This window comes from Syngnathus leptorhynchus, chromosome 3 (assembly GCF_054491065.1).
Source record: "Syngnathus leptorhynchus isolate UIUO chromosome 3, UIUO_Slep, whole genome shotgun sequence".
Classification (NCBI taxonomy): domain Eukaryota; kingdom Metazoa; phylum Chordata; class Actinopteri; order Syngnathiformes; family Syngnathidae; genus Syngnathus; species Syngnathus leptorhynchus.
This window is the reverse complement of record NC_141197.1, coordinates 15,298,685-15,323,968: the sequence shown is the minus strand read 5'-3', so window position 1 is coordinate 15,323,968 and position 25,284 is coordinate 15,298,685. Positions and strand designations below refer to the sequence as shown.

At 40.8% G+C, this 25,284-nt stretch overlaps 3 protein-coding genes across 3 annotated transcripts; 1 reads left to right on the top strand and 2 right to left on the bottom strand.

Moving 5' to 3' along the window:
- The first annotated feature begins 2,136 nt into the window (after positions 1–2,136).
- Positions 2,137–3,574, top strand: LOC147059477 (putative gonadotropin-releasing hormone II receptor). Its single transcript, XM_085907200.1, has 3 exons — positions 2,137–2,643; positions 2,805–3,009; positions 3,075–3,574. Exons 1-3 carry the CDS (start codon positions 2,140–2,142, stop codon positions 3,572–3,574), a joined length of 1,209 nt encoding a protein of 402 aa, XP_085763326.1. The 5' UTR covers positions 2,137–2,139.
- Positions 3,575–3,598: 24 nt separating this feature from the next.
- On the bottom strand, positions 3,599–9,850 carry wdr93 (WD repeat domain 93). Its single transcript, XM_085907330.1, has 16 exons — positions 9,063–9,850; positions 8,802–8,914; positions 8,226–8,427; positions 8,079–8,143; positions 7,942–8,020; positions 7,783–7,847; positions 7,580–7,649; positions 7,425–7,494; positions 7,294–7,358; positions 7,103–7,189; positions 6,872–7,003; positions 5,737–5,941; positions 5,596–5,656; positions 5,360–5,516; positions 5,102–5,297; positions 3,599–5,030 (listed from the first exon to the last, which is right to left on the bottom strand). The coding sequence occupies exons 2-16, from the start codon at positions 8,904–8,906 to the stop codon at positions 4,955–4,957; spliced, it is 1,635 nt and encodes a 544-aa protein (XP_085763456.1). The 5' UTR covers positions 8,907–8,914; positions 9,063–9,850; the 3' UTR covers positions 3,599–4,954.
- A 163-nt stretch (positions 9,851–10,013) lies between these two features.
- On the bottom strand, positions 10,014–25,114 carry LOC147059475 (RNA polymerase II elongation factor ELL2-like). Its single transcript, XM_085907329.1, has 12 exons — positions 24,574–25,114; positions 24,310–24,357; positions 16,810–16,937; positions 16,111–16,274; positions 13,550–13,794; positions 12,986–13,110; positions 12,770–12,887; positions 12,261–12,693; positions 11,810–11,861; positions 10,872–11,043; positions 10,738–10,782; positions 10,014–10,644 (listed from the first exon to the last, which is right to left on the bottom strand). Exons 1-12 carry the CDS (start codon positions 24,715–24,717, stop codon positions 10,534–10,536), a joined length of 1,785 nt encoding a protein of 594 aa, XP_085763455.1. The 5' UTR covers positions 24,718–25,114; the 3' UTR covers positions 10,014–10,533.
- Positions 25,115–25,284: the final 170 nt, after the last annotated feature.

The following is a 25,284-nucleotide window of genomic DNA, read 5'->3' as shown; positions in this document are numbered from 1 at the left end:
TTATAGTCTCATTAGATATTTTCACATTGCTGTACTATATATAATTTCTAATGAGATTGTTTCAATGTAGCATGCAAAAATGAGTGCCAGCGCCTGGTTTTGGGCCCTAAGGAAACAATTAAAAGCATGATCATGTTAAGAAAAGCTTTGATTCCGTGAGGAAATGGAATGAAGTGCATTCCCGGCTAATGGGCAAACACGATGTTCTGTGTATGACGACTGTGTGTGAGTCAGTGGGTAAATGGATGAAGATGTGATCTAGGACAATGTGGATGACGATGCTGTTAAAGCCCATTCGGAGATTTGTTGCTTAGTGCGTAATGATGGAAGACGAGAACTATGTATGATTAAATTGCGGAGATATAGTGTGAAACTATTTCAGCTTGCCTGAATTTGACGCAGAGTGACACATTACTTAGCTATGCCAACACCCCGAAAATACCTTTTACAAATCGAGCGCCTCAGTGTTGGCCCTGAGTGTGTGCATGAGAAAGCCCCTGCAATGAGTTTTACGTCGACTTTAAACAGATGTATTTTTGCAGCTCTAACTTATAGTAAACACAGAATCTTACAAATGTGTGTCAGCTAATTATTCCTCCACCATACTGCCCTCCTACAAAACAACATTTCAATACAAGTGACCTTTTCATCTGGATGAGCGTGTCAGGTCGTTCCTTTCGTGACCTTTGCTAAACCACATGTTGCCACGAGCTTCTCGTTTATCACGACAAGAGAAACAGAACAGCTCAAACAGTAGCTTCGATTGAAAGGGAGGTATGATGACAAGATAATACCTGTTTTGGGTCAGCGTGTTCCTTGACCAGCTCCTCTAAATGCAACTAAGGAAATGAATCCAGCTGGACCTATTGGGTAATAACTGGCATACGTGCAAGGAGATAACGGAATATTATTATTATGTTAATGTATAACAGGTAGAATTAGAATCTGTTCACAATCAATTGTTTATTATTGCACATTTACCAGCTTTATTTTCAATGTAGTCATAAAAATTGACAGTCGTGCACAATTTATATTTCAGTATTTTTCGAGGTAAGGCCACACCTATGCTCTTCCCTCATTGGCACCCAGGCTGCATGTGGGAGGGTGAACATGTATGCGTGCGTGCATTCAAAGAGAAGCTCTTCATACTGAACTCCACTCTTATTTGTAGGCTGCGTTTATTGCAAGATTTTTTTTCTCTCGTTCTTTTTTTTTTTCCAATTCTTACCAAACATGCACGGAAGCACATTTCTACACAGCGAGTAAGTACAGTTTTTTTGTGAATTTCCACTAAAGCTGAGAAATTATTTTGGATAAAATATCGGACCACTTGATTAATGCATGCAATTTACTTTATTGTGAATTTAGTAGGACAAAATTGGATGCTATTTGTGCAGTGTAGCACAAATGTACATGTTTTCAACTCGATAGTAATTAACAGTAGAATATTGGTTGGCTTCCCCAAAAACAGCAGTTTCTGACCAAAAAGCGGAGAAAACAAGACATTTGGTGAAAATAGAACAATGACTTTGACGTTCATTTTGCTATAGAAAGAAGAATGGCATTTTGGTGACTAAATCCAAATTTAGTAATGATGTACAGTACAGCTCTCCCTCGCTATGAGTGGTTCACTTTTTGAGGCTTCAGTACATTACAGATTTTTCTTTATAGTACTTACAATGATTGCGCGGATTGTTCGCCATATGTTGCTGTGATTAGTTTTCCACATGGACTGTTACTCCAGGCTTACATAACAATACACGTAAACCAGGAGGAAAGACTTTAAAAAAGACGGGAAATGTACATTTGGGATTATTTCACACTTAATACAAAAAGCTGAACTGCAAAGCACAACCGGCTTAAATTACACAACTGCATGTCTTTGCCGGTTACCTTAAAAGACTAATTACATGACTGATGACATACTTTACAGACTTAGTTACTTTCCAAGTCATCAGTAACTTAATTAAATTACATTTAAAGCCAAGTAATGAGTAGCTGTGACAACACGGCACATTGGTTTTGAAATGATTGGTGCATATGACTTGAGATGTTGACATTAAACCGGTAAAAGGATTTGCGGGTGACTCACCCATCATTTCTTCTTCTGGTTGTATAGAATGCGTTCCTCTCTGGAAAATGAGTGCTAGTATGTATGAAGTATCTCCCGAGCTCCAGCCCGCCGACGTCATCTGCAACGTGTCGTCACCATGCCTGGAGCTGCCCACCTTCAGCACCGCCGCCAAAGTCCGGGTGATCGTCACCTTCATCTTGTGCGGCGTGTCGACCTTCTGCAACCTTGCCGTGTTGCGTGTAGCCTACGTGGACGGCAAGCGTAAATCCCACGTCCGGGTTCTGATAGTCAACCTGACGCTAGCTGACCTCCTGGTGACGTTCGTGGTGATGCCCGTGGACGCGGCGTGGAACATCACGGTGCAGTGGCTGGCGGGTGATTTTGCTTGCAGGCTCCTGATGTTCCTCAAGCTCCTGGCCATGTATTCGGGTGCTTTCGTCACCGTGGTGATCAGCCTGGACCGCCAGTCGGCCATTCTCAACCCGCTGGCCATTAACGAGGCCCGGAAGAGGAATAAATTCATGCTGGCGGTTGCGTGGACCATGAGCGTTTTGCTCTCCATCCCTCAGGTCAGCTCACTTCCAATAAAAAATACATTTAAGGACAAACTGATTGAAATTTCCTATTGACCAATCTTTCGAAGCTCAACATTTGATCATTTCAAAAATACCAAACACAAGAGCAGCTGCCTAAAATGACTATTCATTAATCTGTAAATGTTCCAACTTAGCTCTTCCTGTTCCACAACGTGACCATCAAGTATCCCGAGGACTTCACGCAGTGCACCACTCGAGGAAATTTTGGGAGCCATTGGCACGAGACGGCGTACAACATGTTCACCTTCTTCTGCCTCTTCTTGCTGCCCCTGGCTATCATGATCACGTGTTACACCAGGATCTTCGCTGAGATCTCCAAGCGCCTGAAAAGGGACAACGGTGAGTTTTATTTGGATGAATATATGCGTGTATCTTTGATGACCTTTGTTGACTTCTCCTGAAAGCTTTCTCCAATGAGGTCCAATTGCGCTGCTCCAAAAACAACATCCCCAGAGCTCGGATGAGGACTCTAAAGATGAGCGTGGTGATCGTGTCTTCCTTCATCATCTGTTGGACTCCTTATTACCTGCTGGGCCTGTGGTACTGGTTCTTCCCCGATGACCTGGAAGGGAAGGTCTCCCACTCGCTCACCCACCTCCTGTTTATCTTCGGGCTCGTTAACGCCTGCCTGGACCCGCTCATCTACGGCTTGTTTACCATTCGCTTCCGCAAGGGTCCCCGCCGCAGGTACCACTGCAATTCACGAGCGGCCACGGACACGGACGCCAATACGGTTATAACGGGATCTTTTGCCGGCACCCCAAATGTCGTGATGCTGAAACAAGAGGCAAGTTCCGGTAGCCAGGAGACCTCCCCGATGTGTGATAGCGGGACCCCGGGGAACGACAACCGCTTCTTGACAACAAGCAACATTGTACACAAAGATCTGGAAAGCATCATATGAAAGGAATACAAATGGGTTGCCTGATATTACTTTTTATTTATATATATTTATGTGTACAGACAATTGTAACACACAAAGCAAAGTCCATACAGGCACGCTTAGTTGTGTTTGGTGTGGACTGTACGTTCTGAGTGCAGAAAGGAAAATTATATTTTTACTTGTCGTGTAATACGTCTCCAAATTGTTTTGCATTGTTTTGTATTTGTGTGTACAGTGTTAGTTGATCCTACTATTTTTGGAGGTCTCGATATGAAGCCTTTTTCAATTAAATTAATACATTAAAAAATGAACAATTGGAAAAATATTCAAATACATTTTTTGAAAAAAAAAGTATTTAAATTGAAAACAATCTTTCATTGGAAAACAAGCTGTCTGGGCAAAAAAATAAAATGTCAAAAAATCTCATTCTTATTTCAAAAACAAAACCCTACATTGTTTTGAATATCCACACCGTTAATTGCAGAAATAAATAAACTTAATTAACCACATTTTTTTTCCCACAAGCTAGTTGAAAAAGATCTGTTTCCCTGCTTCCCCAAAAAATGTAAGTTGTGATTAAAAGGGTTGACTGTGACTCGGCTGTCCCTTTTGGGTACAAAACAAGCACACTTGTGAGAAAGCCCTGTGTAGTACTCTACACAAAGATGCACAAATCCTCTACATGATGTCAGCACGCCTCATCTTCAAAGAATCGGCTCTAATGGCTCCTCCAGGGGATTATCAGTGCTGAGTCCATGACCAAATGACAAAGGCCATTTTACGCCCCCGGAATGTACAGAGATAGCAAGAAGAAGTCCAGCTGTATCCCAAATTAGAAGCGGACTAAGATCACATCCACATAGAAGAAAAAAAAAATGCTATCCCATATACTCGATGTGAAACACCATCCATAAAAGATGAGCTGCATTATTCAAACACACGCCAACATCTCTTATGCAATTTATGAGGAGGAAGTCAAGGTCAGGGGGCTTTCATGAAATCTTCCTGAATGGCATCAAACGATTTTTACGTGCGATCTAAAATTGATCGTGATCCATACGTTTAATTCTTTTTCAGAGGTAATCAAAATCTGATTCCACCACTGTGCGATCTCATAAAATGAATGAGCCATTTCATTTCTCTCCATTTATCATTATTATTTTTTTGATATTTACATTTGATCATATAGAGCTCAATTTCTCTTTTTTAAACTTTTTTTTTTATGGTCAGAATTAGACTAATATTGATGCAATTCATATTAATAGGGAAAATTGACTTGATGTGTAGTATAGGTAAATGGATTTGCAAACTTGGTCCCAGAACTAAAATATTGAGTGTCTACTTTTCGTGAAAATGTTACCTCGGCGTAAAATAGAAACGATTCTTTTGTCCATGATGCTTTTACGTGGTGGTAGCACGCCGCAGTCGCTTCCAAGTCTGCGTAATAGCTTTGTGCCTCTCATCCATTGACAGAGCTCTGCAAAAGAAATATGCAATATAAAAAAAATATGGCATTTTAACACTTCATTGAGATGAAACGATACAAACCGTTGCTCAAGATACAAGTTGCAGGCATCCTCTCCGATTAAAACGTTGCTTTCTTGTTGCCATGGAGATTTTGAATGCAAAACAACATACGGCTTGATGGGGTCGTGCTCGTCAAAACGCAACATGAGCAGACTCTGCCTCTGACTCTGATTTGGATCATCTAGGGAGGAAACGCTGGAGGTGGGCTCCTGGTCAGCTGGAGGGGGGACGCACAAACCTTCAGTGTGATCATTTCATTCCACAAATGAAAATGTGTACCTCGTATGAAGAGAATGCGTTGATTGATATTCAGCGAATAGATGGGATTGGATGGACTCGCCAGCTGATGGTGAGCGGGAAAGTTCAAGACGCACACCGTGGCTCGGTTGACGACATCTTGCAGGAACATTTCTCCATTTCGGCACACCACCAGTGACTTTCCCGAAAATCCACAAGAAAAACAGAATTTTCGAGATGTATTTAACATGTCTGCTTTAAATAAATGATTTTCCTACCAAGCCCTGCAGGAACGGTACAGATGCAATAACAGTCGGCTGGTCACCGCTGTCTTTCGGCCTTTTACGTGAAATAACAGATTGCAAATTGAAATGTTTGTTAACCCCCGCGATGTTCTAATAGTCGACAATCGAGGTAACCTCGGCAAGAGCTGCCCAGTGTTGGTTGCCGCTCCTTGGCCGGTGCTTACGACGTGAACGGCGCCGTTCTCGTAAAGCGTCACCAGGTGAACTTCACCCGCCGTTAAAGTCGGGGTAGTATCGGAGCACTCGGGCCAGTAATCCACAAAGTGCAGCCTGAGGAGAGCACCCTCTGATGATACTCTCGAGATAGACAATGGAGAGCCTTGGGGGCGGGGGGGGGAAAGAGGAGTTGAAGGTAATAATAAGATGACAGATGTCTGTAAGCTTGGCAAGTCATTCAAATGCTTTTGAGCCTCATTATAGTGTTTTTGGGTCCTCTGAGGAAAATGCTAAATATATCTTTTATTTATCGGGTCACGCAATAGTAAAGCGTGCAGCTGCGTAGCAGAGCTGCAGGGGGGTTTCTTTCAGATGTCGCAGCAGCTGGCTGGCAAAATCTGGCTCTATTTTTGTTTACCTTTTCGAAAATTTGAAGCTCATGTTGGTGAGACTTAAGTCAAAGGTGTGCACGTGGTGTTTAAAGATGTTTCATTAGGTACAGTAAATGCTTGACGGTAATAATGTGATTTTATAGGGGAAAAAATGATTAAAATTAGCAATATTTTCGAGGAAAAAGACCAAAAATTGTAAGGAACAGCGACTTAATGCAAAGATTTATGCTGTAATGTAAGACGGCATACTAACAAGCACGCCGATTTGTTTGAAAAAGCGAATAGCCCACGATCCTGCTGAGCGCCTGACACAAAAGCAACAAAAGAGACTTGGCAGGAGTCACAAAATCCCCTTGTACATAATCTTTTCAATCATCTCCTCTGCTGACTCTTCTTAAAAACTTCAATGATATCTTTTCTGGCGCATGTCCCCTGGGTTTGCAAGACAAAATGTCTTTCAGAGGACTAAGAGATGTTTTACGAGAACAAGCAGTGGCAAAGAAAACATAACCTCATTGAAAATGATTTTGTTTCCAAGGAAAGCCTCGGGATATAAAGGAAAATAGTACAAGTCTGGTTCTGGTAGGTTCAAAATCTAAATTTTGGGAGATATGGTGTGTCATAGAAATCCTGACTAAAGCTATGAAGTGATTAAAAATGATAAATCTATTGATTGAAATATTTCTGTTTGACGTACTCACCAGACAGCCTGTCCCAGACACACAGCAAATCATTGCTGAGGCCGATCGCAATGAAACGAGTGCACCTACTGACGGCCGAGCAGATGATTTCCGCCCAATTGGGCCACAGCACCAACGGTGGAGGTTCGGGATCTTCTCCCAAACACAACAAGTCCAAAATGTTAATGATGGAAGCTCTACAGTTTTTTTTTTTGTATGGAAATTTAAGATGTATTCAAGATCTGCATTGACCGTGTTTGGCCTTTGCTGTTTTGGAAAGCATCAGGTAGAGAAGATTGTAATTTCCGCTCCACCAAAAACAGAGAGAAAGCGGGGATCCTATGAGATGGATGGGAGGGAACTTTGAGTAGAAGTTAAAACGTAGTACACAGAAGTCAACTGATAATCCGATATGATAAAAAAAAAAAATTACAATGTCCAACCTGGCTTTGCTTTTGTTTTTTCATCAGAGTGACCACAGCGCAGAAGGAAGTGCGTCGTGCAATGTCTGGAAAAGATTCAGCGAGATTAGCCACGGCTTCTCTCAGCCTCTTTCCTTCAGGGGTTGTTTTACCTTGGTGACTCATTTGTTTCATCCAAAACTAAAAAGTAAGACAAGATGTTGGGGACCTCTGTGGAGGTCGCTGCAAAACGACAAAAGTATGCTGGGTTATTTCTCCTCATTCAATAATATTTTACAGTCTGATGTTTATTTGGTAAAAATAATACCTGTTGATGGGTTGACTCGATTCACCCGGACAGCAGGTGACCATTTCATGTTTGCTGAAATTTTGGGATCCTGTAAAAAACATAATCATGATTCAAATTGGACCTTTTTCCCCCTCCCCTCATAAAAAATTGGAAATATTGAACATCCAAAAATAATGGGATAGTAAACGTAATAATATATTTTCAACACCAAACTATACTACCTTTAACTCTTTTGACCAGTCATGTATGGGAAAGTAATAGATTTCGAGCCAAATTTCATTATTGCCTGTAAGGAGATATTGAATTTTCAGCTCAAATATGAAGTCTGAATCACAATTTCAGAGACGAAAGGGTAAAATGAAAATAGTAAGACAACTTACACTTCATTATAATCGAGCCATATTCACCTCCTTTGGATAGTTCAAAATTTAAGCAAACACTCCTCTTGTTGATATCATCCTGACATAAGAAAAAAAATAACTACAAATTCTATATGAACATATTTCGCAAAACTCACCAGCGTGTTAATAACACTAAAGGAATAAATGGCTTCTAAGTTATACAAAAAGACTCTGGCAACACCTGGGGAGACATCAATTTCATTATTCAACTTTTTGGGTGAAATGTTGCCTATAGATCATCTCATGAAATGGATGGGACCAACCCATGTCGTCGATGGTGCCCAGCAAATATGCATTTTCACTGGCACAGGTCATGTGGATGGAAGTAATCTCCACTCTCTCCTGCAACCATTCTGCCTCACGGCTAAGCGTATTTGCAGACCACACAGAAAAGCCACCGGAATGACCCAGGCTGAGGTATGCGCTGTCATCTGAACACCCCAGGCAATTTGTGTTCTTTGGAAGCTGAAAGACAACACAAAGAAAGAACTGCAAACATATGGAAAAAAAAAAACAAAAAAAAATGTAGCTCTGAGAAGATATGATTTTAAAAAGCTAAAAACAAAACAGTCTTGTCTTGTGCGTTGAGATAATTAATTCTGTTGTTTATGTGCGCTGCACAATAAAAATAAAAAAATAAATAAAAAAAGTGGGAGGAATAAATTGTTTAATAATAATAATAATAATAATAATAAGAAAAAAATAATAAAGTAGAAGAACAATAGTGTAAGGCCTTCACACTGATAAAATAATCAAATAAACAAACAAATAAATAAATAAATAAATAAATAAATAAATAAATAAATAAATAAATAGAAATACTGTCACGTAGTGCTTACCTGTGTGGCATTTGTCAGGTGAATTGTGTCTGGTTTCTTTATGAATTTTCTCGCACTGCTCGCAGTCGTCGTTTCTGACTCAGTCGAACTTTTTTCGTCACTCATTGACACCCCTTAGGAAAATCCATATAATTGAGATCAAGGGAATTTAGACCTATTAAATTGCAAAGTTAACCGATAAAAACAAAAAGCACGATTCGTACGTAGTAAAACACCTTTAATTGCCACGGCAATTAGCTAATAAACAATTTATGTACTTACGAATTGAAGTCCTTCTAAAACGGATTAGAAAAGTTTAGTGCTTGAAATGTTCGCCTACGAATCGAGGCTTAAAAACACCCGAACACATCGTAACATACGAAACTAAACGTCAAACTTGGCTTGTATCCGTCGTCATGACAACGACTGTCTCCATGGAAACGATACACTGAAGTAATCTCGCGAGATTTGAGAGCGGAAACACATGCACCATCTCTTTTCAATCGTTGGATGTGCTCATAAGTGAATCCAAAATTTGGAATTATGGTAAATATGTGACTTTTCCCCCAGAACTGTTAACCACAGTACCACAAAGCTTCCAAATGTCCCAACATTGTGGTTATGGAATGACAAATTTCTATCTGCAGCCTATTCTATACAATTTTGATACATTTGAGGTTATTGTTGTTGATGTCTTTTTTTTTTTTTAATTGAACTTTTAACATTTGACATTTTCAACAATATTCTAATTTATTGAGATGCACTTGCATACGACATTATGGTGTGATGTGTGAAACACTGGCTTTATTATTCCAAAAGCAGAATCTCTAACTCAAATCTGTTTATGGTAGGCCTGGAGATGTAAAATTCGAGCTTCTGTAGACAATGTAAAAGGGACTAGTCACTTTGAGTTACATAAAGCGAAAAGATTATTCAACTCGCTCTCTCGGGGGCTTGGCTAATATCATGTGATTTATAATCTACACAGGCCTGCAAGAGGATATAAGAAGGCAGACATTAGCAGATCAGAAAAAAAAAATACTTTGTTCCATATCATTGGACGGAGGTCTAATCATATTCCACCAGCAATTATGTGAAAGTGTGCTCAATAAATACTTTTGTTTAGCGATAGGGGATCCCTAGACCAGCGACAGCATTTCATCCGGCCTGCCATGCCTTTCTACAAATTAAACCCCAGAGGGAAATAATAAAATGACATAATAATAAACAACATTTGATCTTTGCATCATATATTTCCATGAATTAAAAGATGGAGGACTTTATACAAAGCTGAAAAAGTTCCCTGGCCCCTGAATTAAACAAGTGCATTTCGGGGGCCATTAAAAAAAAAAAAAAAAGCTTCAATTAAACAGTACAGTTGATAGAGATGAAGGGCTTGTAACTATACAAATATAACATTTTGCTTAAATTTTATCGTCCCAAAAAAAAAAAAAAAAAAAGAAAATATCAAAAGAGCAGAACAAGAGATAAGAGGCACTAGCAAAGCAGCAGACCGGAAGGCTTTGGTGGAACATCTCAAAGAAGGCAACTCTAATGTGTATTGATAAATCAAACAGGCGCTTCTGGTTACCATTAACATAGCTTCCAGTGTTCCTGGTGGATATTTTGGATGAGTCGAATATATTTCTTCTTGGACCGGTTTGTGAGAGAAAATTGAAGACAAAAAAAAAATCTGATACTGTTCATGAAAATCCCTCCGTTGCACAAATCCAACGCAAAGGGAGAGCCGGCGCTACGAGGAGGCCTGAGAGACGTCGTAGTCCACGATGAGCTGCTTGATGAACGACAGTTTCTGGTGCAGATATTCACAGCGCTTCTTCTCTTCCTGGTAACCCGGAAATTTCTGTGCATACAAAAAAAAATTGGATTGGATAGAAATAACGGAATATCCTAAATAAGAATAACCAAGTATTCTAGATCCATTCATGTTTCTTACTTTTCGATACTTGTTGTATTTTTCTAAAATTTGATCTTCCATCACCTGTTAAAAGTAGAAGACAATTGAATATAATATATAAAATATATCAAATCCATCAACAACTTCACTCCGAAGCAGATGAAGTCATGCACCTTGTGTTCTTTAGTGCCGGGAGACATGCTTTTGATCTTGGATGCGAGCTGAACAAACATGTGAGTGATGGTGGCGATTCGGGTGTGCAGGTCTTTATACTCGTCGTACTCTGCGTTGAAATCCTCCTGGTACCGCTGACGTTGTTCTACGTTTGTGATCCTGACATAAGCGCTGGAAAAAGACCTCTGATTTAGTGTGCGGCAAAAAAAAATCAGATTAATAATCACAGAACGCGACAATGTGCTGTCCGTATAACTCTCGCTAAAACTATTTCATTTGTTTTCACTGCGCTTCAAGGATGCTGCAATTCCATTTTGTGCCACAAGATGGCGGCATTTGACTGACATATATTTTAAATTCTGCTCCAGTAAACTGCAACGTAACCAATTAGTACAGAACTAGCTAACAAAAAATACTAAAATACTACAAACAATGTAAGGGTTAAAAAAAAACCATATTATATACATATTAAGTACATGTTGACATTAATGTAAAATGTCTTCCATCCAAAATACAATAGAACGCTTCATGACTATGCCAACAGATATATCCTAAAGTTGATTTGCCAAATCTGAAACTTTATTTTTCTTTAAAACGACTAACTATGGGACAGAATTGTTTCTCTGCGGCCATTGCTGGTTTTAAACTTAGACTACAGTAAATCAGACCTCCAACATGCTTGCTCCACATTGTTGTATCGTACGCCACTCTGTAGTCTTCCAAAGGTGTCACCTAAACTTCAGTTTCTTTTCATAGAAATTAAAATATACTGTACTTACAAAATTGTTTAAAAAAAATTAAAAATAACGTATTCGAAAAGACCTGTTATTACATGCCTCGCCACAGCTGCTGCTGACTATTCGTGGAAATGTAATATTCATCATGGATATGACAAGTTTCAATCAAATGTAAGAAATCACAACATGTTCAAACTTACCTCACATAATCCGGTTTCTCCACCAAGTCAATGTCATTAGTAATGTCACAATCTAAAAAAAAAAAAAAAAACCCACACAACACATAATAGATTAAGATATTACCAACATGAGTCAGTCAAGTAACCCCGCAGTGCATAACAATTCAAAATGTCAATCTTGGAGACGCAGACGAGTTCAGAGGCATCGGGGGAGGCGTCGCTTTAGGGAGCTCGAGAGCTGTTGTTGACTGAGTCGGGAACATAACAGGCCCAACACTCCAGAGAGCCAGACAGGGAGAGGGAGCTTAGGGGTGCAAACACACCTATGCTTAGGAGATTATCTTGGCTAAGTGCGCTATGTTGATTCGGGACCTCAGCGGTGGGGGGGAAATTTTGATTGACAGTCTGATTATGACGTTTGAAATGTAAGAAATGAATCATGATAAAAAAATGAAAAAAAAAAAAGCCTTACTTCCAAGTTTGTCCTGGTCGTGCTTGAGATCCGGACTATCTTCTGACCACCTTTTGTCCTGGTGGTCTTTCAACTTTTCCCGCTCCTTGTCTTTATGCTTTTTGGATTTTTTCTTCTTCTGTTGCTGTTGAGCGCAGTCCGACTCGACCCGAGGTGGCTCGGGGTTGGTGGTTTTGGTTCCGTGCCGGTCGCTCTCCGGTATGTCGGCGGTGCTTGACACTTTAAGCGCTAAAAGGGAAGCGTGCCGCTGGTCTCCAACGTAGCTCTCGAAAGTATTATTAGTCCTTTGGAAATCAGGTTTGGTGTGGACATTAAGAGGATCGGTGACAGGTGCTCCCTTATTGTTTAAAAGTCCGTTGGTGACTGGCTGCTGTTGCGTCCTTTGTCTCTTTGCTGCAAGAGCTTGTAGACTTTGTGTAGGCACGGGACGTTTCTGGAAGATCAACACAGATGGATGATTCAGATCATCTACAAGTGATGAAATCCAAAAATAAGCTTTGACTTCTCACCACTAATGGGTTTTTTGTCAGACTGTGCTGCAGCGGCATTCTATCCCCGGATGGTTTGACGATAGATTCGTCGGCTTGAGGATTCCTCGAGTGGCCGTGCGCGGGGGGCTGCGACTTTCTGAAAACAGACGGGAACAAAAGATGGAGGAAAATAAACATGCAGAGATTCACATGGGAGAACAGCTGCAATTCTTTTTGTCCACATGTCAAACACACCTCGATAACAACCTGCTAACAAGCTGTCGCTCCTCCTCGCTGTAGCCGGGCCACTCTCGCCGCACGTACTTGTAGAAGTCGTCTTTCAGGAGGTAGCTGCTATCTTTGGGGTTGACTTTTGCCACCTGAAATACAAGCGACCATTAAATAAACACCGGCCTCCATTTTCATTTGAATTATCCTGAGCACTGAGCAATACACTTGCAATCAATCTGATGAGTAACTCGGGATTTCAGGCAGAATTGAAATTTCTCCCTAACGGGATGGGACTTTCTGTTTCTGAGGTTAAAATGATCATCTACAAACTGTAGCCAAATTGTCCTGTTCCCAAAACAAACACGTCTGCAGAGATAAATCGGATTGACCCAATGACGTGCATGCAAACACACAAGTCTGTAAAAACATGTATGAATGCCATCTTTTTCTTTTTTGCTCATTTGTCTTTCAGATAACAAAACAACAAACAGAACAGTCAAAACAATTAAGAAAAAGAAATGAGTTCATTGTTGATACAATCCGGTTGCGGGTGTACCTAATGAAGTGTCCGTATGCTCTTCCTCATACCTCTTCCAATATAGCTCCGAGCTCTGCCTTGTCCTTAGGACCGACCCGTTCTCTCTCCAGCCACAGCAGGAGCTCCGGCTTGCTGTAGGACTTGAGAGCCAGTAGATGAATGATGCGCTCCCTGAGGGGCTTCTGGTGGAGCGAGGCCATGCTGCCGCTCCAGCGACCGGGCGCAGGAGGTTTACAGAAGCCGCTGTCTGATGCGGACACAATGGGCGGCCTCTTATGGATCTTGACGCTTTTACCTGACCAATAGAAAAGGCAAAATGTGATGTTAACGATATAAAAATGGATGTGGAACTTGCAATGACGTGGTGACATGTCTGTCGAGGATTTAGAGGTCAACCGCAGCTAAGCTTCTATCGTGTAGAAAAAGGTTAGCAGCTTTAATCAAATCAAGCTTTTTATAGTCCTCAAGTGTGATGGCGGTTCCAAAAAACATTGCCAGTACAGTTCATAAAAGTTTTATGATGGCACTCTGGAATGGTATTTCTGTGATTTGTAGTGACATTCAAATCAATCAGAAGTGACCCATCATCCAGAATTGTGTTTGGCCATTCAAGTTCTACAGAACAACTTCCAATGCAGGATTTCTTTTGCTGTCTAATAACAGCTAATTACTCAAATGATCTCAAATATGAATCAAACATGTGAAAATGAACACTAATATTTGATCACTTCACAGTGAAGACAGAAAATCACCAAACAGTAGCTATCACTTGTTCTTCTAATAACAATCGTTCAATTTCAGGCTAAATAAAATGTGTCTTTATTCAACTACCACCAAGGCTATGAGATGTTGTTTACCCACGACATGTAGTTACTTTATATTCATATTTTAAATGATGTACATTTTGGGTGAATAATAATAAATAAAAAAAATAGTGGCACAAATTATATCCAGTACACAATTGTCAATGAACCCCAGAGGAGCAGAGAAATAAGGCAGATAAAATTCGAAAAACTACCTGATAATCGTATTTAGCCGCACTGTCTCCACGACGACCTCACCCCCCCCCAAAAAAACCCCAGCTATTAGCCTCCAAAGGGCACGCAAGCCATTTGTCTTCAGGTGGAACCGATGGCTTCAATTCGTAGGGCATGTTCGGGCACGGGTGAGATCTATCTCCCCTCGCTAATCCTATTACGCATGAAGCTGTACTCGGAAGGTCACCGTATGTGCTACGTTATCTGCAAAGTCAAACATAAATCACGTTTGCAAAACTTAAGGGAAGAATAAAAACAATGAGGCCTATGCACAATTATATGACTCTTCTTCAGGTTGTTTAAGAACAGGTTCTTGAAGCTACAAGAGCAATTTGGAGCACAGCTATCGTCTTCACCTTAAAAAAAAGGCCAAGTGTGGTCAAAAGTATCTAGTTTGAGCAAGAGTCTGGAGCTCGGCACAACGCGGGGGTCTGATAGTCCTGCCAGGAAAGAAAATTACGTAACTGCAGCGAGGGCTAAAGTGGAGAAATAAAAGAGAAGAAAGAAGCTGGCAAGTGCATAACTGCACGTTTAATTTATGATGCACGATGTTCATGATTCGTACCATCTGATATCAAACGTCAATGTGTCTTCAGATGTGAGCAATCCCATTGCTTACGAAAAAAACATTACTGGGAGTTATGGGCCGATCAAATAAAAATAAGAGGGAATAACTTATGATGACGTTTTGCATCTGCAACAATAGTTTAAAGACGCACGCTTCAAATGTCACTCTGGGCAAGTGTTGTGTCTTTTTTTTCTTTCGAAAGCCAGATGCTATTGTCAATGGAATTTTACTGGCAAGCAATTTGAAAAAAAAAAAAAAGCTGGAAAACTGATATCAGACCGCAGACATGTGCTTACTGATAAGTGAAATAATAAAAACAGATAACATTTTGACTAACTGAGCACTAATAAAATGTTTGGAGTCAAAACATTTGACATTTTATACAAAATATGTCTAAAATATGCACAGGCAGTGAACAAGGACTAAAATCCCCAAATTTCTTACACTGTAGCATAGCTAATCATAGCATAGCATAGCATAGCTAAGCTAAGCGTAACATAGCACTGTGGAGGTTCTGATGGTCTGTAATCTTTGGGATTTTCCAGAAGAAAGTGAATCATTAAGAACGGCCAAGTTGGAAAATTTGGTGAATTCCATTTTCATAAAAGATGCAAAAACAATCCATGTCCAACCACCATTAAAATCATGATTGACTTAGCGCCTATCCCAGGCTGGCTGCCAGCCAATCACAGGACAACCTTTTCAGTCTTCAATGAACCTATAATGAAACGAGCATGCAAACTCCACACACGAGGCCACGAGCCAAGCCTTGGAAGCTGGAACTCTGAAGCCGACCTTCGAACCACTGCTGAAGGAAATCAAATTGAATCCAATCCATTCCAGGATGGTTGTTGCATTTCAAAACTATTTTCCTATAGAAAATACTGCCACTGAATAAAACCCAATCTGTCACCACTGGAGGATATGTGTGTCTGCGAGGCAAGTCCCTTTCACAGGAATCTAAAAATGACTTTTCGGTTGCGAGTCATTTGAGGTGAACACTCACTGGGATGCGTGGCTCCGGGTTTTATCTCAATTGCCGAACGGCTCCAGCTATCCTTCTCCACCTGAGACATCCTCTCGCGTGTCATCTGGTAGGAGTCCTCGGTGGCGCACACGGTGATCTTGTCCTGGATGACTCCTTGCCCTTCCAGCTGCTCGCGGCCGTCACTGCAAAACCAACGAGACCAAAAGAAAGCCGCTGAGCTGTAGGAGCTTTAAGCTGTCAACGCCGTCAAGACTAAGTCCAGTGAGCACAACGGCGTACCGACAACGGAGCTGGCCAAGATGGCCGTGGTTACTTTAAGGTTATGTCACAGACTGGATATAGCCCGGGTTTTTTTTGTGCTACGTGGTATGGAGACAAAAAGGTTCATGGCAGGATACGGCCTGTGGAAAACCTCCAGCTTAACTCGCTCGAACCTGGCTCCAAACAGCTGCCTCGAAAAAATTCTTCTAGGACAAAAGTTATGCGTCACACGTGAAATGGCTGGGCAACGCATGACTGCACACTTTCTCTTGGAGATATCAACTCACTGGTGGGGCCAAAGCCAGCATACGAGATAGGACGTGTAAATACAATAAAAAAGTAAAAAAATAATGAAAATAATACCAACAATTCCAATAATAAATAAATAAATAAATAAATAAATATATTTTCTAATTCTACTTCTCGAGTTTTCCCTGCATTTCTTTGCCTTCCTACCTTGAAACATACTGATGGATGCAGTCAAAGCTGGCTTGCGGCTGGTCTTTGCAGTCGCTGGATAAATAGAAGGAGAAGACCCGAAGTGCATTTGGAGATTCTGCTGTGGGAGCTGGGAGCTTAATGTACTGTAAAGGAAACAAGGGACAAAAAGCTAAATGAGCTGACTTGAAAACAAAAAAGCCACATATACATGCAGGGTCTGTTGGAAAAGCAAACAATAACACAAACTATGTTTCGGAACAAGCCGACTCGGCGTTTGTGAGCTTCGCTCCATTCTTATCAGCCAGCTGCACGTCTTGACTTGCAGGTTGTTGCAAGTCAAATTTTATGTGGTTTCTTATGAAAGTTAACTCGCAGGTGGCTCATCTCAGCATATGACACAACACTTTAGGACTGTGTGGTATTTATCTCTGCCTGCCATACACTAAGTTGGTGTATAGGGTTAATTCCGGATGTGTTTTTTAAGACACAGAGGTCAGAAAACATTTGTTACTGAACCACTGTTACGTTGGCATTCTGTGATTGATTCACTTTCACAAGCAATTAGTCAGAGTACACGGTGCACACAAAATGAACAGAACATGAAGGTTCACCACAACCGGTCAAGAGCTGATGTCCTCTAAAATTTAAAAACAACTGTATCATCATTGTCTTGCTTTTACGGCGGCTATCCTACTTTGAGGACACTTTTTTTTTTTTTTTTTTTACCTTTACCACTGAATTTAAGACAATAGACTCAACCAACTTAAATAAAAGCCTAAAAAAAATGTGTTGACCTGAAGGAATAACTGAGAAAATACTAAAAATTACTCCACCATGATAGTAAAAGGGTCTCTGAAATGTGCAATCTTGCTTTCCGAGAGAGAAGCATCTGACAAATTTTTGGTGCTGTTGTTTATATTGGCGCAGAGCTAAAAAAACATTGCAAACGTTCATGAGCCATTAGGCAGTTGTGCAAAGGTCACCTTACTGGCACACCAAAGATTTGTGAATAACTATTGTAAAAAAAAATAAAAAAAAATAAAAAGAATTTCAAAAATGTGTGGGTGGTAGTTGGAGTGAAAATATGTGGTGTGGAAAAATGCCATTTCATAGGAGGACAGCAGTCCGATGATCTCCACTCAGCTATAAAACTGTGCTGGCCTTGTTAAAAAGCCAGCCAGCCTTTCTAACTGGGAGCACATGGCCGCACGTGATTTATTTGGAGAGGCGGTGAGGAGAGTGAGGATAGACACGTCGACGCTAGAAAAGAATTGTGTGTAAGACATTGGTGTCAAACCCAGGGCCCGGGGGCCCAGATACGGCCCTGGCATCAATTGATGTGGCCCGTGAAGACAAATTGCGCATCGACTTCATGTGTCAATACGAAAATGAAAATAAAAACTTTCTTCACTTTTAAAAACTAGATATTGCTAGCAATTTTTATTACCAGTCATATTTTTAAAGTATTGAAATACTTTTTACTATTCATTGATTTCAACGCTAGTTCTTCATCAGTTGGTTGTGTAGCTTATGCTGTATATAATATAAGGCGTTGACAGTCATAATGGTCCTCCGAAAGAAAATACGAGTACAATGTTATTTTTAATTGATTTGACTGAGGGCCTGGGTCAACCTCAAGAAGTAACTAATTAGACTATGATGATTTTATCTTAGGCCGTCAAACCTCATCCCCATTTATGACCGCCACCACGGAGGTTTTACGGTCAGAACTTTTTGCTTGTTAGTGGGATTACACACAAAAATTTAAATTCTGGAAGTGGCATTAATGTGCAATAATAATCTGTAGTGATCAGTAGAAACACAGCACTGTGCTCGTATTTTTCTTTACCATGACTAATTTACAGGCGTAATTCCGTAATTTTCATTTCCACTCAATTTAGCAGTTTAATATGAATGGGGATTTTATGGACCTTGATTTGATTTGATTTTTTTCACCACCACAACAATTAAAAAAAAAACATAGTTTCAACTTGAGAGTGCAGAAAATCATTTTATGATTAACCTGCAGTGTTTGAGGAAAGTGGGAGGGGATGCTACACTGCACACTCTGGTTGGCTGCAGGCTACAAAATACGAGCAGCGGGAGGTCGGTTTTTTTTTTGTGATGGGGAATTGCGCCTATCATGTACTTCACGTAAATCAGTGGCCTGGCATTCTGTAGTGGAAATGTTTACAAGAGGAGTTCACACAATTAGATGGAAAGCCACTAGAATCTTTCACATTCAACGTTTAAAAAAAAAAAATGCTGATTGAACATTTGTTATTGTTATATAGTCTGCTTTGTTGTCATTTTTGATGCTAGTAAAATATTTGGTCACAGTCCACTCGTTGGTTGGCCCCAGGGTTTGACTGATAATAATCATACAAATGACACTATTTTGCTTTTTGATGGACTTCCTTTTCCTCCCATTTAGAGTAATCAAGCTCTCGAGATAAACATTGTGACCCTTTTGTAAGGACACGGAGGAAAGTTGGCGCTTGTCGGCAGAACAGTCTCATGTGGCTTGCTGGCGCAATATGATCACTGTTGAACTGCTGATTTTTTTCCAAATCATTTCCGACATTTTTACTCCTATGTCTTCTTCTGCGACCTTCAAAGCGTTAAAAACTTCCACAGTGACATAACGTTGTCCAAAGAAGATCTGAAAGCCCGTGTTGCCGCTAGGCGCTAAAAACAGTCGACACAGCTAATCCATCCTGGATTGACAATGTTACATGAGCAGCAACATCAGGCAGAAAGAATCATTTCTGAAAATTACTCATCTTCCAAATGAAGTGGGGACGTCGAAGGGCAAAATCTAAAAATGAGTATTCTGATGATATATGGACATCAATTTCAATGGAAAATCTTTATTTCTCCAGAAACACTATTGGTTTCACTCTCAGTCAGTCATCAGAAATGTCTTGGCGTACTGGACAGGAAAAGGCTCCCTTTTCCTGGCGTTATCAAACTATAAAGTTGATGGAACAAAAACTGTGAGAGACTGCTGTCGGTGCACCGGGCTTAAGTTTCCTGCGATCTTTTACTTGAATGTGGTGTCGGGGTGTAGAACTCATGCAGCCTATTGTTTCCATATCCTCTGCAGCCTGAGTAATGGCCTTCTGAAAACAGGCCGTCTTTTGTTCCGGCCTCCTGGACTCCACAGCCGTGGCACTGCCTCGCCTCTCTGGTTCGATGGGGGGGGGGGAACTTGTCGCCGCCACCGCTGTCTGTTAGCAGCGGGAGGCCAGCCTCCCTTGGCTGGATTCACAATACACGCGCGCCACGTGCGACTGCGTGTGTTAATCCGACGTGAGCAACTGAGCTTTTCTCGCTAGGGTGTAATCAACATTTCTGCCAGTCGCAAGGCCGAGGAGGAGCGAGGCAAAAGCAGGTCATAAAAAAAACACACACCAGACAGCCTGGCTGCCTCCTCATCCTCGCCGCTGGCAAATAAACTCCTCGTCTCAGCCCAACAAAAGAGAAGATTTGTTCCCAGGACTACTCGTTGTCATTTGGGCTGAGCATAGCCTCTCCCTTGACCGCTAGTAGGGTCATCATGCATTTTGCTAGCTTAGCTCGTTTTTACCAAATTGTACAAAAAGGTGGCACTTGGTGAGTGTTTGTTTGTGTGAAAAATTTGTCGTAATTTAACAGTGGAACTATCACACACTGATAAAAAATACATCTCCGCTGCAATGGCCCTGGAGTTATGACATTTGGAATGTGACCAAACATTTCTGGAAAAATATTCCAAACTGTCAAAACTGCACGAGTGCTTTTCATTTTTCTTGGGTTTTGGTGTTTTAGCGTGATGATGTCACAGCATTCATAGTAATGAAGTGCTGATTCACGTAAAAATTTAAATTATTGTGATATAGGAAAGTGGTATGCACATCTGTGCCCTGGCTGCTTAGTAAAATCTGACAAAAAGTCAATAATGGTTATAAAAGAATTGGTAATTTAAATGAAGCTTCGAATTTGCTTCACAAACCAGTTGGAATATATTTTGACTCTTCAAGAAGGCAGTATTAGTTTAACATAGGTTGACTTGCCATTTCTTAAACGCTTTTATTCAAACAGTGCCATCTAGAGGAGTCAAAAAATACAACTGATTCACAACACACATGTGAAGCTTCATTTTCCCATCACTATAAAGAATACAAGTTCGTAGTCGTATTCAATCACGCTACTCGGTATGAGGCAGGCCGAAAGAGGTTTTAAGCTTTATAAGACCAAACTTTTTTTTTCACAGATAAAGTAAAAAAATTCCAAGATTGTGACACAATTCTAAGTATGCACAGTTTTTAAAAAAGCATTAGTGATTGTGTAACTTTTGATCATGTTATTTACCAGCTACCACAGTAAAGTAGCTTGAGCTAATTTGACCCAGTTTTGCATGACTAATTGTTTATCTCAGTTTTAGTATCGACTTCTTTTTAATATAATGCTTGGATCGGTCGGGTGTCGCTTGCTGGGTGATTAATGCGAATGCCTCCAGCGGGAGACGGCGCATGTAATCAAGACTGAGCTTGTAATCACCTCCCATTTGCACTTTTACAGAGACAAAGCCACAAGCTCCAATGCTGCAGGGGGAGAAGAAGTCAAGAAGCGTCCTTGAGATTTCCCCAAAACCGATGCCAAGAAGAATTTGTCTCTGGCAGGTGCTCGAGGCCAGACTGTCAACTTCAACAAATTGTGGGTCAGCCCAGACCCCCCCACCACCACCCCCATCCACCACCCCCGTGTGGCCCCCAAGCAAGGCCGACTCTACACATACTTTGACACGTGTGTGTGTGGCAGGGAAACAAGTAGCCTTTTATGCCTCCTGAGCCAGCACCCTGGATTTTCACATGAGGGAATTAAACGGGACGCTATTCTTGTAAACCAAGATGAACTGCTTGATCACACACACAAGTCATTTTTCCACCATCTCAGTGGTCACTGGGTTGTTGGAGCAATGCCAGAGCAGGGAATCCTTAAACCCCAAAATTCACTCCACTTGCATGCTCACAGGATCCATTAAGACATGTGACATGTTCAAGAAATGGAGTGTAACATTCAAGTTCCCCTCAGGGGGACAATAGAGTCTGTTGTTGTTTTGCCTTCTGCTGCTTCCAACCACTTTGATTACTCAGCACTTCCTGTAACCATCATCTATCAGCTAAGGAAAAAAAAAAAAATCGAAACTTTATTCGACTTGCATAACTTTGAGCCTAAAAGCCTGTTAGCTTCTGCTCTGTTACATGCACAGCAGAGATTTTTTTTTCTTTTTTTTTCAAACCATGGTGCTCAAGCCGATAAAAAAAGAACCCTCCATGACAGAGTACAGTACATCGCATCTGTACTGACTGTGATGCATTAGGATGAGGAAGTCAATTCATTGTGGGTGACAAAACACAGGCCACATTCCCTTGCTCCTTGTTATTCAAATGAGAGGCAAGGAAACACACACACACACACACACACACACACACACACACACACACACACACACACACACACACACACACACACACACACACACACACACACACACACACACACACACACGGTTCCCCCCAGGGGATTTCAGCTGATCTTGCCAGGCTAAAGAGCGCTGTACAATGGGCTGGGGGGGGGGGGGGGGTGTTGCGGGAAATGAATAACTCATGCCTTTAAAACATTGAGTACAAAAACAAAAAGCAAACACTTCAAAACACGCAAAGGCAAAAAATGAAACTGGTTATTTGTAGACTTTACGACCGGACCATGCATTGCAACAGGTTGTATTACTCTTCCGAAACTAGCATGATGTCTTAAACACAGACGAGAGCATTGTTATCTACTCGAGCTAATACGCTCCTCCTCTATAGCCTACTAACACAAAAGCATGCACGTTTGAGTCAGTCAAGACACAGAGAGCTAACGCTGTCGTGCAGAGTATTATGGCTCCTAATTATCTCGAAACATTCATTTGGTTAATGACTGTGTGGAAATTCCCATCATCCAGTAACCATCACAATAACAAAGGAGGGAAACTACAGATAAAATGCACCGTGAGCATTTACATCAAACAGGTGTCCAATCGTGGTGCATCCAGGTAAGTCATACATTTTAAAAAAAATCTGAAAAAACTTGTACATGGTGCCATAAACTGCAGTAATATTAGTTATTTTTTTTCAAAGAGTATAAATAAGTAGGTCTGTAACGACTTTCACATACCGTCTTTCTACATGTTTTGCTGCACCGTTTGTGACAACTTTACTATGTTAGCATCAAGCTAGTAGACTTCACTCTCAAGTTGGGTCTGCACACAACGACACTAATAAATATGATGAAAGTGTATGATGATAATAATAACATTGGGGCATGTAGACACAACTAGTTACTAGTCTTGTCCAGACAGGAAGATTGGCAAGCTGCAGCTATTTCCCACCAACCTGTGTAATTACTGAAAAGTAAAACATTCCCTGAGGTCAAAACTGTGGCTGTCCCTGACGACATGCAGTCTACATACAAACACAGATATGATCTGGTGGTGCTAGCTGCAGATTCTGGATTATTGGAAACCCTCCTTCTTCTTCCTCCCCCTCTTAAAAAAAAAAAAAAGTTTTTAACCAAGCGTAAACACCCGCCGTGAGCAACATTAACTTCCCACGACGACCAATGTGCGTCATGGGGGGGGGGGCTTTTCGCTTGACACATGAATGCTCTTCACTACATTTGTGACTCAGAATGTAAAAGTTTGTGTGTGTGTCACTCACTCCCTGTCACTCCACAGTCCCTAGCCTGACCCAGTAACCTGCAAGCTTCCTATGTGCTGTAAGCATAAACCCTCATTATGGATCATTACAGCACATACAATATGTGCCAATTTCTACTTTGCAGCTACACAATAGCGGAAAAACAATGGCCTTGATCATATTTTAAATTGTAGCTGAGGGTATTTATTTTCTGCTGACATTCATTGTCGTTTTTTTTCGTACAATATCAAACATTATTATTAAACTACGAATTAAAATAAAGTACAAAGTCGTCTCGTAGACAAATGCAGTAAAATAAACAACAACAAAAAACATGATGGAGGCAATATCTACTCGATTAATAATATTGCGATTTTTTTAATCGGAGATGGCAAACTCAGATATGAGGTAAGATAATAATCCATCTGATAATCATCTGCGGGTGCTGCGATCAATATACCATGATTATTATTTATTACATATGAAAACTTTCAATTTTTGTATTGAGCTTAGCAAGCATTGTGAAAGTTGACACGCTTGATCTGCTTTCAAAGGCCACATAAAATGACATGGTCGGCCAGATCTGGCCCCCGGGCCTTCAGTTTGACATCGATATTTTTTATAAAATAGACGGGAGTTTTCTAATGTAAACAAATAAATTAAAAGTTGTACCGTTGGAGCGGTGAGTTAATTTATCCCCCCCATTGTGGTATAATGAAGTAGTATGACAATATCACTTAATTTGGGGATATGAAAAAAAAATTAAAATAGAAATTAAGCATGTCCTTACCCCTTGACTCCCCTCGAAACAGATAGTCGGCTCACTTGGTAAATTAGCCTGAGTGAAAAAGAAAGAGAGAGAGAAAAAAAAAACCATTTAAACAAGCGCGTGTGTAGGATGATGGTTTCTCATTAGGCGCGTCTCGCTTGGAAAGTTAAGCGCATAGTGTTGACGGATGACACAAACTTATATTTTTTTTAGACAAAAAGATAACAATTAAGATAATAAAGCGAGGAAAACAACTTGTGACAAGTGTGCGTGTGCCACAGGTACCTTGAGGTTCTGGTAAGCCTCCAGTGCTCGGATGGCGGTGTCGGTGAGCTTGACGTGGTAAAGTGTCCGGTTGGGTCCGAGTTTGCTATTGTTGTTTTTCCCGCACGACAACCCGTAACGTCGGTCCTGCCCGAGCTTAGCCATCGCTGGCTCTCCCTTTCGGAGTCCGCTCGGTAAATTAATGCAGTCTTTCCCAAGTAACGCTCAAACCGGGTGACGTCAGCCGACGTTACAAAGTGGGCGGGGCTATGATGACGACGTCGGTTTATGCACTCGCTTAGCTCTTTTAATTGCTTTGCTGACAAGGGCCAGTAATCGTTTTATTCATTGGCAGCAAATCAATTAAAATATTTAAGGTAAGTCATTTTATTAAATGCTTTTAATCCACTTTTTTTTTTTAGTTTTAAAAATTAATTCGTGATCCAAAATGCAGAAAAAAAATCAAATCGCTTTAAATGGCCATTCATTTGTAGACCACAGATGCTACAAACCGAGTGTTTGCATATTACTAAGTAAAAAAAAACACACGAGTGACAGCGGCGGCAGCAAACGCAGGTGAGTCTGACAAGTATAAGCCTATTTAGCTAAATTCTTAAGCCACGCCTGAATGAAAGTACGTAAAAGGAGGTGGAGGAGGTTACTGTGGGTCAAAGAAGCAAGAGCAGGTGGCAGAAAAACGTCACATACTGCATAAGCCTTCAATGAAGCTTT

Bases quoted from the DNA above. Each gene is read 5' to 3' on its own strand.
- wdr93 (XM_085907330.1), bottom strand. From the start codon at position 8,906: ATGAGTGACGAAAAAAGTTCGACTGAGTCAGAAACGACGACTGCGAGC. The intron at 8,144-8,225 runs GTTGGTCCCATC...ATGTCTCCCCAG, and splicing joins GGGCACCATCGACGACATGG to GTGTTGCCAGAGTCTTTTTG. The intron at 5,031-5,101 runs GTTTGTATCGTT...TTTCTTTTGCAG, and splicing joins AACTTGTATCTTGAGCAACG to AGCTCTGTCAATGGATGAGA.
- LOC147059475 (XM_085907329.1), bottom strand. From the start codon at position 24,717: ATGGCTAAGCTCGGGCAGGACCGACGTTACGGGTTGTCGTGCGGGAAA. The intron at 24,358-24,573 runs GTACCTGTGGCA...TTTTTCACTCAG, and splicing joins AGGCTTACCAGAACCTCAAG to GCTAATTTACCAAGTGAGCC. The intron at 13,111-13,549 runs GTATGAGGAAGA...CTTGTATTTCAG, and splicing joins TCGGAGCTATATTGGAAGAG to GTGGCAAAAGTCAACCCCAA.
- LOC147059477 (XM_085907200.1), top strand. From the start codon at position 2,140: ATGAGTGCTAGTATGTATGAAGTATCTCCCGAGCTCCAGCCCGCCGAC. The intron at 2,644-2,804 runs GTCAGCTCACTT...GTTCCAACTTAG, and splicing joins TTTTGCTCTCCATCCCTCAG to CTCTTCCTGTTCCACAACGT. The intron at 3,010-3,074 runs GTGAGTTTTATT...TTCTCCTGAAAG, and splicing joins GCGCCTGAAAAGGGACAACG to CTTTCTCCAATGAGGTCCAA.